This window comes from Atractosteus spatula, chromosome 6, assembly GCF_055471065.1.
Source record: "Atractosteus spatula isolate fAtrSpa1 chromosome 6, fAtrSpa1.hap1, whole genome shotgun sequence".
NCBI lineage: Eukaryota > Metazoa > Chordata > Actinopteri > Semionotiformes > Lepisosteidae > Atractosteus > Atractosteus spatula.
The window spans coordinates 11,967,143-11,984,243 of record NC_142711.1 but is presented as its reverse complement, the minus strand read 5'-3'; the positions used below and the strand labels follow the sequence as shown (position 1 = coordinate 11,984,243).

The 17,101-nt window shown below is 38.8% G+C and overlaps 2 protein-coding genes across 2 annotated transcripts; one reads left to right on the top strand and one right to left on the bottom strand.

Annotated features, from left to right (window-relative positions):
* Window positions 1-2,001: 2,001 nt before the first annotated feature.
* On the bottom strand, window positions 2,002-10,776 carry lypla1 (lysophospholipase 1). The gene is made up of 10 exons (XM_088919754.1): window positions 10,642-10,776; window positions 9,652-9,735; window positions 8,973-9,004; window positions 8,459-8,524; window positions 8,014-8,061; window positions 6,577-6,647; window positions 5,420-5,493; window positions 5,178-5,279; window positions 2,897-3,073; window positions 2,002-2,471 (listed from the first exon to the last, which is right to left on the bottom strand). The coding sequence occupies exons 1-10, from the start codon at window positions 10,663-10,665 to the stop codon at window positions 2,418-2,420; spliced, it is 732 nt and encodes a 243-aa protein (XP_088775880.1). The 5' UTR covers window positions 10,666-10,776; the 3' UTR covers window positions 2,002-2,417.
* Window positions 10,777-10,865: 89 nt separating this feature from the next.
* Window positions 10,866-16,384, top strand: mrpl15 (mitochondrial ribosomal protein L15). The gene is made up of 5 exons (XM_088919652.1): window positions 10,866-11,008; window positions 12,420-12,577; window positions 13,798-13,963; window positions 15,025-15,148; window positions 15,705-16,384. Exons 1-5 carry the CDS (start codon window positions 10,904-10,906, stop codon window positions 16,040-16,042), a joined length of 891 nt encoding a protein of 296 aa, XP_088775778.1. The 5' UTR covers window positions 10,866-10,903; the 3' UTR covers window positions 16,043-16,384.
* Window positions 16,385-17,101: the final 717 nt, after the last annotated feature.

Below are 17,101 nucleotides of genomic sequence, written 5' to 3'. Positions count from 1 at the left end.
ACAAGGCCATAGCATCTAAAGATCTCATCCAGCTGTTTCTTGGCTCCTGTTCTCCGTCTTAGAACGGAGACTGAACTTCCTCACAGTTTTCACTTGTCTCTCCTGGTTCACGTTTTTCTGATCATTCTGAAGTCAATTGGATTGACTTACAATCTTTGAATCAAGTCCCTTCCTAATCTTTTCTGTTGAAGACTATGGCAATTCAGTTAATTTAATCGATCAACAAAAGGCAGTCCTTTAAACCTGGGACATCTTGTCACACCAAGCCAGAGCAGTAATATCATTTATGTGGCAATAAGAATTGTAACCAACGTTCCCAACCAGGTCTTAAAACAAGCTAAAGGTTTTAATATAACATTCTTTCATTTAATGTCACAATATCACGATTAGCTCACAATTAAATTTAGGTGTACTGATGTTGCCACCACTTTAATTGCTTCCCTATAGTGCCCAATGTGATGTGCGACCACTCTTTTTAATTTCTTTTTTTAGACAGCTTGAGCACAGCATTTTCCATCTTTGGAAAGAGAGCTACATACTGGTCCACCAGCTCCACTTACTGTAGCACCTGGTCTTCCTAGGTGTTCTCCCACTACAGGACAGACCAGACTCAGAACCCTAGAACCCTGATAAAAAACCAACCTCTTAAGGTAATACAAGATATTAAGCATTACAACTGTAAATAAAAGTAAATAAGAGGACTGTAGGCACACTAGCTCTCGTAGGCGTGCTTGGCGATTTTTTAAGAGAATAAGACATTTTTCACCCCCCAATATTTATATTATTTTCCAGAGCCGACCGCCTAAAGATGAGACCTTGTAAATTGACAGCGGGGAAGTTGTGTACTACAATATGATTAATTGGAACCATTCGTTTTCAGCTCTTAAATATGTTGGAGCTTTAACGGCTTTTATTTTATAAGTGTAAAATCCCCAACTTATATCTGGAAACAAACTGCAAATATTTCAATGAAGCAACTTCTTAGATCCATGTAGGCTTCAATTCTCCAATTTAAGTGGGGTGTAATGAAAATCAGGAGATACAGTATGAGAGTCACCAGGACCAGGATTGGGAAGCCCTGTCCTGGAAGGTGGTAACACTTCCTTGACTGGGACAGAGTTCCCAATCCTGACCACTTTACCTCCAGCGCGAACTAGTTTCCACCTTAGACCATCACCTTTATATATTGTACACCACAGAGTTACAAAAAGACCAAGGCCATTACACTACATTTGTTCTGTAATCCCTGAAGCCTCGGATTACCAAAATGAATTGACCATGCCAGTTTGCTCTGAGCTTAAATAGCAAGCAGAAAGGGTTCTGAAAATACAGCAATATAAACTAAAATCACCACATGTTGGTGCAACTGTGGGAGCATAATGTCTGTATATTTCTAAACTTCCCAAAGCTGCAAGTGCAATGCAATGACTTTCAATATATCAAGGATACATCCACAAAGACAACACACATCTCACATCACTTCCAGCTGTCAAAAGAAGACCAGTTACCAAAAGGTCCATTACAGTACTTGGCCCTTTTTTTAATATTAACCGGTCAGATACTTAAAATAATGTATAAAATTGCATTGTGATGGAAGTGAATTATGTGGTTGCAAAGCATGTTGTTTGACCAATAGTTAGATGCTCTGATGAGACAATTGATCTTACCTGGGTCTTTTTGAGTTTATTACAAGATGCCATAAGGATTCAATGGAAGGAAAGTGATTTTGCAAAGCTCTAGTCATTTAAATAATGATTACTAATGCAATCCACAACTTACGTTACTGAGACTGAGCACTATGTGCTAAATAAGTAAATAATTACTGTATTATAAAAACAAGTATATTTAGCATTTCCAACTTTATTTAAAAAAATCCATACTTTGGAGATGCGTGTATAAATAACCTATTTTTTAAGAATGTAATATCATGATTTTTCTTTTCCTTTGATGAAGAAAAAAAATCTTTAAACACGCAAATAAAAAAAAATACAGAGGCCCCCAGTACAAGAATTACAATATTTCCATTTATTGTAAATCCACATAAATTAAAACTTTAAGATGTCCGTTCTTACAGTGTATTAATCAAATGCATCGTTTTACTTGGAAAAATGGCTTCTTCAATAGCAAATAGTTACAGCCACAACAGTTGCGACAACACGTTAGCCACCTAAATAATGTAGGTTCCTTGCTGTTCTCGCAGTGAACTTAACAGTTAATAAACTACTAAAGTATACCTTTTCACTGCTTCTCCACAAGTCCCAGAGTTGTATCTCTGCATGACAGGCAAAATGTGGCAAATATACAGCAGGTGTAGAACAATGTATTTGGAGTTTTGCAGTTTCTTGGGGAATTAGAGCTTAAGTAGAATTCAGTTATAGCTGGTGCTGGTGTCTCATTAAAAGGCCTCAGTTGTGAAATTAATTGATTGGAGGTAGTTGCTTTTCGATAAACTGCTTGATATCCATCATTTCCTGTGGAAGAAAATATATCACAAAATTAGAAATAATCAATGCTGCACTGCATTTTTCAAATGTAAACAGATACCAAGCCTTGCAAATCCAGAGGATCAGCTTAGCTTTTTGTTGTTTTAAAGCTTGTAGTCATAACACACTGAAGTAGAAATAAATATCAGTTACATACATACCCTGCTCTACACATTTAAAAAAACAGAAGTAAATAGATAATTGATATGAAAGAAAAATGGAAAACGTGTGACTGCATAAATATTCAAACCCTTTTTGTTTACTTTATTAAAATAACTTTATTTGATTCAAACGCCAGTATCAATTGTTTGGTTAACAGTAATTGAATTATATTATATATTTCAGCAAGGGTAGGGCCACTGGCCACGTCCTGTTTGATGCAGCTGTTAACTTGTAAATGTAAGGCTACCGACCTGGGGGCAGGAACTGTGTGGCATCCTTGGATAGGTCTTGAAGCTGACGTTTGCTGGGTTTACAATACTTTTTAACTTTTCCACCGTGAGACACCCAAACACTAGGGGAACCAGGGGATCAGCCTCTCCATGGCACTGCAGAAAACCGACGTCTTTATTCACACTGTTGGCCGCTGCCTATAGGTGTCAGGGATTACAGGGACGAAGGCAAACAGAAGACAAGCCATCAGGAATGCAGTTAAGAACCTTTAAGTTGTTGTTGGCAACAGAAAACACCGCAATTGTACTACTCTATACAACTTGTACTAATCTATACAACCGAAGATGTGTAATTCTTCTACTTATTCCAACAGGAGATTATAATATAACTGGCAGTCAAGCTGTAAAAAATATAAGAGTACAGCTTTTGGCTCATACGGTGTCACAGCCAGTGGAGCCAGGAAGGTTGGCTTTAGACCTCCTGGGAAAGCGAAGGTTGCTGCTGGAAGAGGTGTTAGCGGGACCAGTAGGGAGTGCTCACCCTGTGGTCTGTGTGTGACGTAATGCCTCAGTATAGTGATGGGAATACTACACTACAAAAAGGGTGCTGTCCATGGGATGAAACATAAAAACCAGGTCCTAACTCCCTGAGGTCATTCAAAAATCCTAGAGCATTTCTAGAAAAGAGTAGGGGTGTTACCCCAGTGTCCTGGCAAAATACCCCCTTGGCTTTACCAATCAAGGCCTCCTAATAGTGTCCATCTATGAACTGGCTTAATCACTCTGTTCTCCTCCCCACTGAGAGCCGATGTGTGGTGAGTGTACTGGCATCGCTCCATTCAGGTAGGTACTGCACACACTGCCTGAAAAGCGCTCCGAGTGGAGTGTCCAGAAACACGCCAAATAAGTGTAAGGATTAATCTTTTTGTTTAAAAACACATCCAGTATGGGGGGCGGGCAATTGGCTACACTAATTTTAATAAGAGGCACAATGCTGTCCCACACTCACTGTCCCTCAGTTCCAGCCAAATTAAAAATGATCCTGTTCACTGTCGCATTTCCAAGTGGAGGAATTAATTTCACTCAGAAAGGTCATCTTTCAATCCATAAAAGACAGGAAAAAGTGGGGGCTGACATGCAAATTTGTCATGTGTTCTAATGCTATTTTCACCCCAAAGTAGGGAAAATGCACTTTCCATGGACATAGAATATGCATGTGAGAGAATCATTCCTGGGAATGAATGCCGTCTCAGGTGGCCACTCGTCTGAGATCTGGTGCAATAAGCTGTGAAACTGTGTAACTCCGTCATGCCTTGTCGTTAAAAACCAATTATCTTCTAAAAGCCATTATGGGGTTTGGCAGCTAATGTTATAAGTAAATAATATCTCTACTAATTAATCCTGTGGCCTTTTGAATGAAATAAACACTCACTTAACCAGGAGGTACGAAATTAATTTGCCAAACCCAGCTGTGCAGATAACCATGGCTGAAAGCTAGTGGAGACATACGGCTATTGAGATAGGAGTCAAATCCTTACCACTCATGCTCCTGAGGATGTCTTAGCACAAACTTGTTTACGTTTTCATGTGAAATGCAGATTAGCTCATCAAAATGTAATTTCCCATTTTACATAGCTCTAACTTGATTCACTGTGCTTCTCTCTCTGGGAGCACAGGCCTAATTCTGTCCCTCCAAATGAATACAGGCACAGCTAATTGCCAATAGCCCTATTAGTACACCCCTCTATAAAAGCCAATCGTATACAGCCCAGCTAGGAAAACCATGTGCCCAGTGCCGATCTTAAGAAATCTAGTCTTTTGTATTCAGATAAAAGAGTACAATGCTCAGTAACATGTTAAAAAATATAACTTTAAACAATGTAAGACAATGAATGTTGCATGCATTATGCAAGTGCCTCAGTGAATGCTTTCACATTTGAAATGAATTATACATCTTATAATATAAAATTATATTATAGTATTACATGATTGAATAAGGGAATGCATACATAAACTATATTAATGAAAGCAGAGCACAGGATATGTTGTTTACACAACTCCAACCACTGAACTGTACAAGTATGAGAAAAAATATTTTAAATTTCACTTAACCCTGTGTAGCACAAACAGATGCAGCAGTTACAGCACTGGTAGAAAACCCTTCGAAATGTTCAATCGAATAAGGTTACTATTTTATGTATACCTGATACCAGCAGTTTTTCCCACAGAGAACATTTAAATAACTCAAATACCAAAAATTATGAAACAGAACTAATTGGTACCAGAAACGACAAAAACATACCTGTGGGAATGAACTACGCAGAGGAAGCCAGCAGCTCAGGGCTACCACGCCTGCCAATTTCTGTTGTGTGGTCAAAGCTGTGTACAGAGACAACGCTCCTCCCTGCTCAAAAACATACAATTCAATAGAGGTATTATCAGAAAATAAGAGATGTATACAAATAACACACCTTTTTACTACAGATGGTTCTCATTTACAGGTTGTCGTATATTGAGAAATCCGTAAAGTATATTTTACAATACCTGTGAAAATCCGCCCAAAACAATTCTGTGAGAAGGTATTCCATTTTTTACTTCTTGGTCTATAAGTGCTTTAACTTGAAATAAAAAAAACACAGAGAAGCAAAAAAGACATATAATGACATCGCAATAAAACTGGCAATCCAAATTTTAACCAAGGGATAAGTAAAACTCAAAAAGCAAGTAAAACCCCAGACAAAAATAACAACTAGATATAAAAGGTTTTTCATAAGTTAAGGCAGGGATTACTAAGTGAACTCCAGGGTAATGGTCATAACAAGCATAATGTATAAAGATTTCTCTCAGTCTTGGTCAAACTAGTAGAAGACTACTCCAATAATCATATATCCATCTTAATTTTTAAATTAAGACGGAACATAAAAGATCAACTGTGGCTGCAATGGAGTACTGTCAAGCAATGGTGAAGGTGAATGTGGAACACAAGTAGTTCCATATTCAAGCTCCAGTGACTCATCGGCCCAGATGGGTTTCCTGGTTATCCTGGTTTCCATGGTGTTAAAAGAACAGTCCATCCCAGGAACTACCACCAGCAATGCTGCTTCCCATTCATACAACTGGGTTTTCTGCACAATGGTGATGATGCACCTTACTCAAAGATCATGTGGAAATATGCCAAAAAAAAGTTTATGCATCATCATTTTCTCCAGACTCATCTTCAAGTTTTAACTAAGCTATTACACGATATTTCACAAAAAAGTGTTGAAATGGGGACATTGAGACATTTTGGGTGCTTTGTGAAACATGAGGTGACCCACCGGAGAAATAGCTATACCGCACAACAGTACATACCCTGCTGTATCATTTTGTGATCATGCAATAACAATGAAATTTTACACAAAAAAAGAAATCAACCGATTTAGCTAGATTTTTTTACCAACAAAAATGGAAAATGGAATAGTAATTCTGCAAGACTGAAGATAATCCATTAATAATCAATACTAAGTACTGTGTGGTACAGTTCATTCATGAAAATTCAAGAGTACCATTTCTGTTGAAATGCAACTTTGAACATTGCTTGCGCGACCACATTTAAAAGATTATATCAAAAGGTCGGTTATTTTACATGTCAGACAAAACAAAGGGTTTTGAAACTGCAATAGCAAAACAGACAATTATATATTCTCCAATCCCACTCTTACTATTTTCTGCTGCCTCTTTGATTCCCGAATCATCTTCTTCTGCTTCAGGGCTAAGTCCGATTATATCAAACCTGAAAATAACAGGGAACAAAAAAGATTCCATACCACAAAACCTACTTTATTCAGTCTAAGATTTAGATGACATGTGATTCACATCTCATACGCAAATACATCGCTTTCGCCATATAAAATCAACTACATGGTTTTCTTCTGAGGAACCCAAATGAGTAAAATGCAGCAAACTGCCGGCTCGCATTTTGTTCTCCTATATTATTCTTGCATTAATCCCCATTTCCCCCCTGTTAAGACTCCATCTGTGAAAGACTCCAGCAGATCAAACCCCCTTCTACTTAGCAAGCTGAAACCAAAATGTTTTCACACATGATGAAGCCAGGAAGAATTCAATTATTTATTTTGGGAATAAAGTGCTAACAGGATGTTGACCATATTCATGGAAAAAAAATACATTAACAGCATTTAAAAAATGAAATATTTTTTGTGACATTGCACATTCTATGCTTTGTTTTATTCTTAAGACTAAAGACAGGTGGTGGTGCTTTTCAAGAATATAATGGTCGACCTTTAACTTATGCACTGGACTGACTGGTTCCTCTCATTAGCAGGGATATTTGTGTTGTTCATGACTATCACATGATCATGCATTAATTTTAAACCAAAATGTAAGGTATATTCTCTGCTATGCTCTCTTTGTGAAACTGGTGATATTCATAACCAATTTATGGGTATTAGAGATCACAAATGCCGAAAACTTGGACACCACACTCACAGCCTCATTACCGATTTCCAGGGAGAGAGTTTTAGAAAAGATTCCCGGAAATTAATCTCCATTTTTCCAAGAATACCAATCACCCTGGTTTCACACTTTTCTCCCCCCTTCCCTCTGGTGAGCGATATAAGAGCATAAAGGTACGAACTTCCAGTTTCAGAGACAGTTTCTTCCCACAGGCTGTCAGATTACTGAACTCTACCCCTAGCGCACACTGATTTTTTTTCCTCACACTGTTTGTCTGACTTTTTTTTTTTAAGTTGTATATTATTTAACTTGTTGTTGCTGCTGCTGCTGCTGTTCTGTTTATGTTTATGTTTTTGGCGATTCCTTTAATGTCTTTGTAATGGAGCATACATGCAAATAAGCATTTAACTGCACTTGACTTGTGCAGATAAAAAACTAAACTGAATTCTACTGTTTTAAGGGTATTAATCTCCAGGTGGTCCTACCATTTTGCTTACAAGGACTTTGGTGCTTGGCCTGACCTTCCTGTTTATGGCGTAATATGGTCTATTGGAATGATACTTTTCACCCCCAACAAACAAACATAGCGTACTAACATAACCTCTTTATGCCAACAAAAAAAAAAACGATTCAGTTATGGTTATTTAACTTAACAAAAACAAGCAGACAAATATAGATCTTACCAGGATGGCATGGCCATATTCATGTTCAAGGTAACTGGCATTATTGGCCTAGAATATTGAGAAATAGAAAATTAGGCACATTCAATAATCATGCAAGAATCTAGTGGAAGCAGAGTGATGACACTTGAATGAAATAAATAGGCTTCATATTTAGTGTTGTTTCTTTAATGCTGTTTTGCAACTCTAAAAAGGTCCTTTTTAGAGGTTTTGGTTGCCTCCTTTAATGTTAGCATTATCTATTTTACTTGGATAACCCATTTTATTCTGCAGCAAATACATCATATTTGTTTTAAAAAAAATACAGTAATCCACAACTGGTCTCGTCAACATACAACAAAAATTGTGAAATGTTACTACTGGTATCATCAGTGAGAAATATTAACATCACATGGATTCTTGAAGAAAAACGGGAACAGCATTTATACATGAAAAACTAGATACTTACGCATGAGGGCAAATATATTTAACATAGGGGGTCCTGATGCCTGCAAAGGCTTCTGCCCAGCTGTGTCTGTGTAGGAAAATCAGTAAAGAAAAATATATTTCTGGTTATATTTCACATAAGCAGACTGGTCATTCTGATGCCATTTCAAATAAACTGGTTTTGAAAAGACAGCCTACTTTTTACCACTACTTCTACCTCCTCATACATTTCTGGGTAAACTGATAATCTATCAGACAGACTTTGCAAACCTCAGTTTTGTTTGATGCCAGCGCTGGCTTTCCTATCCATGTACAGTGTTCAGTTGTTGCCAGATGAGTCCTCTTTACAATTACTGGGCTGAAATTCAAACAACGTATGAAAAATCCCCTTCTCGCTATTATTTTCCCTAAAATTGAAATGGGTGAGTTGAGATTAACTGAAAAATGCGATATACAAATTCTGCCCTGTCTAGATGTTATATTATATGAATCAGAACTGCTGTGAAAAACAATGACATTTACAAAATGATACATACCCAGTGTCCCCCAATCCATGGAGGAATATTACCTATATGGAAATAAAGAATAACAATTTAATATGGCTTTATGTTTTGTTTTACTTTATCCTGTGTCACATAGATCATACCAGTCCCTACTCCGTGTTTCCCCATTTTGTCTCTATAGTTTAGTTTTCTGCTACCTGTATGTGAATTTTGTCTACATTAAACGTTGCCTGTCAGGTGTTTACCAAGTTGGGAATTCTCTCATAATCTTTTTTAAATTAAATGAAACAATCCACCTTATCCACAGCACCGCAAGCTCGGTACAAGAATTAAACTCAAACAATACCAAAGCTCCTTTCAAATCTGCAGACCTAGTTACACAAAATCAGGGACAGACACGAATTTCCCTGAATTGAAAAGCACAAGCAAGCCTGTACTGTACTCCGTTCCATTCATTTATTGGATCACACCACGAGGCGGCCGAAGCACCCACGTCTGACAAACTCAATGCCAGATATTAACCCATTCAGACCACTGAAAAATCCCAGCGTTTTTCTTGGATCTCGGGAGGAGGCGGTCTGAATCAATAAACGAATCTGACTTCATTCCAAAAGGTCGAACTAACCGGTCTCCTTATTTAACATAGCATTGCATGCAATTAATACATTTATACCAATACCCCCCGATAAGTAATGCACACTGCACAACTTACCGCTGCCGTCGCTTTCCGGGCGGCGGGTACAATGGCTGGAAGCGGCGCTGACATATTATTACCGCACATACAACGGACGGGCAACTGGCATCCAACAAGAAAATAAATATTCAGTATATAACTGCTGGACGTACAAACACAGATAATCAGGGATTACGCCTTTGCAACGTAGGGAGCTCTTCCCCTCCACCTTGGTCTGCTGGCGATTCTTAAAAATACGTGTTCCAGTTTGTTGCTTTATAATGTCAGGTTAACCTATACAGCTGATTCGCCCAAGTATTAAGCAATTGTGTCGTCTGTCCTTGTAGTGTATTGTGAAGTTTGAAGAGGATGAGGTAAACAACCTATTTCATTCGGTGTTTCTCGCACTGGCACACGTTTAGGAAATCCCGCCTCTGCTCCTTTCTGATTGATGAGCAGGTTTTGCCTTGGCAGAAAAGATCGCCTATTGTTGGTTCGCGTAATTGTCAGCCAAACCCCATTCTGTTCCAAGGCTGTATGAAATTACTGGGCTGGCAAGACTTCTAGGGGACCTTGAGTGATAATCAGGACGTCGCGACGACAGGATCAGCGATTTAATGTACTAGTGCTTCCCATTGCATGTCTGTATTGATTGTATGACGACAGCATTATTAACATGATACCTTTCTGATAACTGCACCCCTGAGCCATGCTGCGGCAGTGCGCAACAAAAGGTTCGTTTTCTGCAATCAGAGGAGCGGCTCCAGAAGAAAAAACACAATTGTGGAGCGGATGGCTAATCTGATATATGCTGTATTTTAAACTGATGTGTCATTACTCAGATCACATTTGTTTTTACTATAGCAAGTAAGGGCACACGTTGTATCTGACACTAGAGTACTCGATCACAAGGAAATTCTATATTGCAGACAACGCTGTGGAAATTGTGACCTTAAATAATCAAACTGAACACAAATTAAATATCCTAAACGCAGTGCAAATTAACCATATTAAAAAAATATATTGGACCTTCCATCTCAGCGATGATAACATTTCGATCAGGTCAGGTGGTATGACACGAGAAACAAAAAAAAATACAAAACTGCAATTGCCCTTCCTTCACCCGCAGTATCTACTGATTTCCTTCTTGGACTCATCTCATCTCACATGGCTGCCGTACACTAAACTAGTGTCGCGCTTATATCACTTCCTGTTTTTACCTTAGCCGTAAAGCAATTTATCAGGTTACTCCTCAGCGTTGGCCAAACCTTGCCCTTGGACGTTTTCGAAGATGTCTGTCCCTAAGAAACCGGGTGGAAAGGCACTGGATCTTCTTCGAAATTTGCCAAGGATCTCTCTCGCGAATCTTAGACCGAACCCGGGAGCCAAGAAGCTTGTGAGTGCGGACCTGAGTGACCTGTACTGGTTGTAAATTAGAAAAGACTGTAAAATCAGAACGGATCCGTTCATGCGGGTTTTTACAACAGAAACACAAAAGTGAATTAATCATTAGTTAAACGCGCCTTCTACATGCATAGTACACAATTGTGAATGCAAAATGTCAGAAAAACGAAATTAAATCTAAATTCCTACTCTTAACATTGCACGAATGAAAAATGTCTAGTGTGGAGTAGTTTTTGCACGTGCAGTTAATTGTATACTAAGTATTGCGTGTTTTAAAGACCCCAAAATGGGTAGGTGTTTTTACTTTAACGGTGTTTGTTGTAATCCATTTTTATATGTAATAGATACAATAGTTCATATTTACAGTCACCGGCACGTCTGTGTGGGCACGATGCCAATAATACAATTTACATAAACGCAACATGAATAAAGTTTAGATTTGGATGAATTGCTTTTGACGGCTGTTGCATTAGGCAGTCGAGAAAAAACATGTAGAAGACTTTTAATTCATGTTAGACGGAAGGGTAGTTTTCATTTTCAGAATGCAGTGTAAAGCAGTAGAGGCACGGTGGCACAGTTGTTAGAATTGTTGCCTCGCAGCGCTGGGGCCCTGGAGTCAGGTCTGTATTTGGAGTGCTATCTGTGTCGAGTTTGTATGTTCTCTCTGTGTTCATAGGGTATCTTTAGGTGCTCATGTTTCCTGTCACAGTCTTAGTAGGTTAATTGACTTATGGGGAATTTGGCCCCGGTGTGAGAGTGTGCGTGTTTGTGTGCCCTGTGAGGGACTGGCATCCCATCCAGGGTGTATCCTGCCCTATGCCCATTGCTGGCTGGAATAGGCGCCAGCTCCACCACAGCCTTGCACTGGATAAAGTGCTTAGACAGTGGATTGTGACAGGGCTCCACCTTTTGGCGAATCAGTGGTCAGAATCAGTTCCTCGTGAGTCCAGTGTCCGGTTTTTATTCTGTCCTAGCTCTCAGTTGCATTGTTGATGTACTATTTAGGTAGCCAGCTAATTGTAATACTTATCATCAGGATGTGAAGTGTTTTTATAATGAACTGCTTTTAAGTAAAGTAAATTAAGTAAATTGAATGCTTTGAGTAATAATAAAAGTACCTTAAGAAAAATCATTAGGTTTTAATGATTAGATTAAAGGTTCAATTAACTCCCCAGGTTTGAAGGAACTGCCTGTATTTCTGATAGCACAGATTTCCATATGCGTGTACTCCAGACACATTATTGTTAACAGGTTAGCTGTCTTGATCACCTGTATAGAAATTGAAAATGGGGATAAATGCACTTGGCCTTAAGTTAACCAGTGCAATTTGATGGAAAATTCCTTTTTTTAAAAAAAAAAATTTGTTTGGCCAGAATGTGAACGAATGGTTTTCTTCCAATCAGGAGAAGAGGCGAGGCCGAGGAGCCCATGGGGGAAGCAAGAGTGGCCGTGGTCACAAAGGAGAAAGGCAGAGGGGCAATCGCCCTCGGCTGGGTTTTGAGGGAGGACAGACACCCTTTTACCTCGTTATCCCCAAATACGGCTACAATGAGGGGCACAGGTAAGTTTCCATCACCCCTCTTTCGCAGTCAGAGCCTTTGCAGGCGAGTGATGTCCCATTTTTTTTCTTTCAGATATCAAGTATTTTTTGCTCATTTCAAATTAAGCTCATGTACAACTTCTTGCATTAGGGATTTGTCTTTTCACATACCCCAGCTTGCTCTCCATGAGACACACAGGCACACAGACGGGGAGAAGAAGAATCTTTGGGTCCAAGCGCAGGGTCAGCCATTTATATGGCGCCCCTGAAGCAGTTGAGGTTAAGGGCCTTGCTCAGGGGCCCAACGGAGTAGGATTACTCTGCCGGCTGCGGTTTTGAACCAGCAACCTTCCAGCCACAGTTGCAGATCCTTAGCCACAGTGCCACTGCTCCGCCCAAATTCTTATGTGTCTTTTGCGTTCCAGTTTGTTTTTTTGTGTTTGTTTTCTCCTTGGCTGTTTTTGCTCACTATCATTTCTGTTGTTGCTTTTTTGCTTTTTTTTTAAGTGACTGTCAGACAAAGAACTCTTGTCCAAAAGTATCTTCCTCACTGTGGGGGGTGGGGGGGGGGCTTCCTCATTTTAGGACCACTATACTAACAGTGATTAAGGAGGAAAGTTTTTATGTCCCTGGTGTTGCTGGGGTTTTCAATAGTAATTCTGAACAGATTGTTCAGCGATATCCATATAAGAAGGATCGAATCGTGCATATTATGAGTCATTCTGCAAGTGGACAACACTAAAAAGACATAAAGATAGTGGCTAAAAATGTTTTTACTTTATAGCGAGACAGTTACTTAGCCTTTTTTTGTTAAGGCTAAGTAAATATCACTATTGACAATTAAATATAAGTGCAAATAGTAACTGTGAAAAGGTTGATTAGATTCAAGATTGTATTGGTGCCTCAAACAAAATAAGACAAACTACAGCTGTGAATGTATCTTCAATTTTGTATCATTTCTAGGGGGACTTCAGAATAATCACTCTTTGCACTGATTGGGATGTATTGACCCTTGGAAGTGAAGGGTAAAAAAGCAGGGGAGAAGCTGTATTGTTGGTTTACAGGACAGATCAGCATTGTATTTCTTGCCTTGCATGTCTGCTTGCTGTCAGTTTCAAGGAGTTATTCACCTCTGCTTTTCTTGATGTGGCTAGGTTAACTGTAATGTAACCCATATGTTTTTTTAAAGAATTTAGAATTTAAGGGTGATTGGAACGTAATGCTGTATTTGTTTCACCCAGTCGCCGGCCTCAGTACCAGCCCTTAAGTCTGAATAGACTCCAGTACCTGATAGATCTGGGCAGAGTTGACCCCAGAGAGCCCATAGACCTCACACAGTTAGTGAATGCCAGAGGAGTGACAGTGCAGCCATTAAAGAGGGACTATGGCGTTCAGCTAGTGGAAGAGGTAAGAAAAAACGTCTTGTGTTGCGTTTTGTTTCGATCCACCGTACACACTGTTATCCACAAAAGATCCTTGGAAGCATGAAACAAAATCCAAATGTAGCATGAACCTTGAATTCTGTTTCAGTATGAGTGCTCATTAAAATACCAGTTAGTGCATCTACAGTGCACTGCAAAAGTATTCAAACCCAGTCTGCACAGTTTTCACGTCTTGTTGTTTAAAAATTTGAAGTCCTAACACTTTGAGAGTAGCAATTAATATGTATTACAGACACAGCCTACTTTACAGACCTAAAGGAAAGAACTAAATAAAAATTGAATGAAAGAAAATGATATGTCATGGATTATGCATAAGTTTTCAAACTCTTTGCTATGTCAAATAAATTATGTGCACAAAATTACCTTATTTATCAACAAGGGTGACTGGCCTGTGTGTGCATATAAATTGGTAGATTCTTATAGACTTGTGACTATACTGTCAGATGGATTTCCACCAGATGTTGAGATTGTGGATCTTGGTACTTATGCAAGCATCATATTTGTTTTGAAGACATTTACTGTACTTTTATCATACCCTTTGAAGGTTTTAGATTGAGCGTTCTTGTTTTGAATAAAATATTAAGTTCTAAATGATGCCTTAACTTAATTTAAATTTCCTGTAGTGGGACAACATAAGAAGTGTCTGAATACTTGAGTATGCCTTTTCATCACAAAAGGGTGGAGGCTGCGTTCAATTGTGTATGCTGAATCTGCTGGAAATAGATGTCTTGGAAGATGTGTAGTTTTGACACTCTAGACTGATCAAAGAAACAAGTTAAATGAAAGTCTAAACAAGCAAAACAAACATTTAAGAAAATGAGTCAGGAAATTTAAGAATTAACAATAGCTGTCCCTTCAGAACCAGGGATGTAAACCATTTTAACTATTGCGAATTTCAGTTTGTTCACTAGGTGGCAGCAGTTCTGTGTTTTTGAAGACTTTTAGCATTTCAATATCTTGAACTAACATTTGATCTTGTACCAATTTGAAAGCAAATCCTGCCATGTTATGTGTTTTATCTGTTAGGGTGCTGACATTTTTTCAGCTAAAGTGAACATTGAAGTTCAGATGGCTTCTGAACTTGCAATAGCTGCCATAGAAAAGAATGGTGGGATTATTACAACAAGCTTCTATGACCCCAGAAGTTTAAGTAAGTGTTTCTTTTTTGTTTGCTGTTTTTGTGAGTACTACAAGATGAGCTGACCTCACTGTAAAAAATTGTAACCAAGCAGAATATTTAAGGCTATTTATGTGTCCGACCCAATTTTTGATTAAAAATGTTAATTTAGTGTACCATAAAATAGTTTTGCCAAAAATCACTGGTATATTACATTCAGAAATGTGTTTTAAGTGATTAAGTTTTGGGAAGTATACTGTTTTACATTTTAAAAATGAGATATTGTGTAATTCAGTTCTTCTAAATGAAAATCCACATTCAGTGATTCAAGTTTTAGCTTTGGGTCACCATTGCAATTTAACCCTGGCCTTTGTCTATGAACCTGTCTTGAAGTCATTTATTAGTTTCCACTTTTGAAGTTTCAGATTGGAGGAACTGTAACAGATCTTGAGAAATGACTGTATTTCGTAGCCAGACTCCAGGTTGCGTACTTTGTAAAATTCAAAGCATATCCCTGTTTTGCATAGCAAGCACAGCTTGAACCCTCAAAGGTCTGCATATAAATTGAATAATCATCTTTTTTTCTCAGCTGTCCTCTGTAAACCTGTTCCGTTCTTTATGACTGGGCAACCCATTCCAAAGCGTATGCTTCCAGGAGAAGATTTAGTCCCATATTATACGGATGCCACAAACCGAGGCTACCTGGCTGACCCAGCCCAGATTCAGCAAGCCAGGCTTGAACTTGCCAGGAAATATGGGTATGTTTTACCTGACATTACCAAGGATGAGCTGTACCAGATGCTTACAATGCGGAAGGACCCTCGACAGATTTTCTTTGGCCTCGCCCCAGGTTGGGTCGTCAACATGGCGGAAAAGAAGATTCTGAAGCCCACGGATGAAAGACTGCTGAGTTATTATAGTTCATGAATCTGAAAAAAAAAACTTTCTGTATTGCGTAAAATGTGCTGTGAAATTTTTAGGGGATGATAATTTGTGTGGTGTCAGGCTGCACAGAACATTGCAACTTTGGACCTAATGTACTGCAAAAGGATAGGGATGAATGCAGACCTAGGCCAAGGAAATGCACATTCTAGTCTGTTTTATTTCACTGTTGTTGCCTATTGGTAGTGAAAAGAGACGCGTTCTGTAAATATTGAACGATTTTACAGGTGTTACTATAGGTGTTGCTATAATCAGATGACTTTAATGTTTCTCAAAGTGTTATTTTGTGATAAAGAATGTTTTGAGTAAAATGTTCTTTTAAAAACAGGATATCTTGGTGTGCTGCCTTATTTGACGCACACTGTAATAAACAGAAGTTCTTGGATACAGTCACAAAGCAACGGGGTAAACAGGAGATAAAGAGCGTGTCCTTAATTAATTGACTGGGCCAGGAACTTGAACAACAAGGGGCTTATTGATATGATACAAATCGTGTTACTCATTTCCATGGTGTGCTTTTCAGCTGTTGATGAAAGTGCTGCAGTGCAATTAGAAGAGAACCCAGGCTGTTCACTTAAAAAGAGAAAAGGGCACTTGGATGGAAGAAACATTGTGGTTTACAGGTGAAAGGGAAGCGAGGCAAACAAGATAGCTGCATGAATGAAAACAGGAAACAGATGCCAGCTGATGTGCATTACATGCTAAACTGTACAGCTAGGCTGATGTAGGGAATGCAAAATTAGTCAGGAGCAGCTGTATCCTGGTTAGGATTTAGAACGAAACACATCCCCCTCCTCACGAGTGCAGACAGGCACACATCCACAAACTGTTCTTCCAGCATGATACAAACCCAGATGGAATATCAGGTGCTTTCCTTGGAATACAGTTAAAAACCGAACAAATATTTGAAAAATTCTTTGATTCTCGGCGCAGTATGCGGAAATGACTTCCCTGATACTTTCAACCAGGATGAACTGACCTGAAGAACTGCTAACATTTCACTGGAGACCTATCAAACAGCATTACAGCACATTCCATACATGC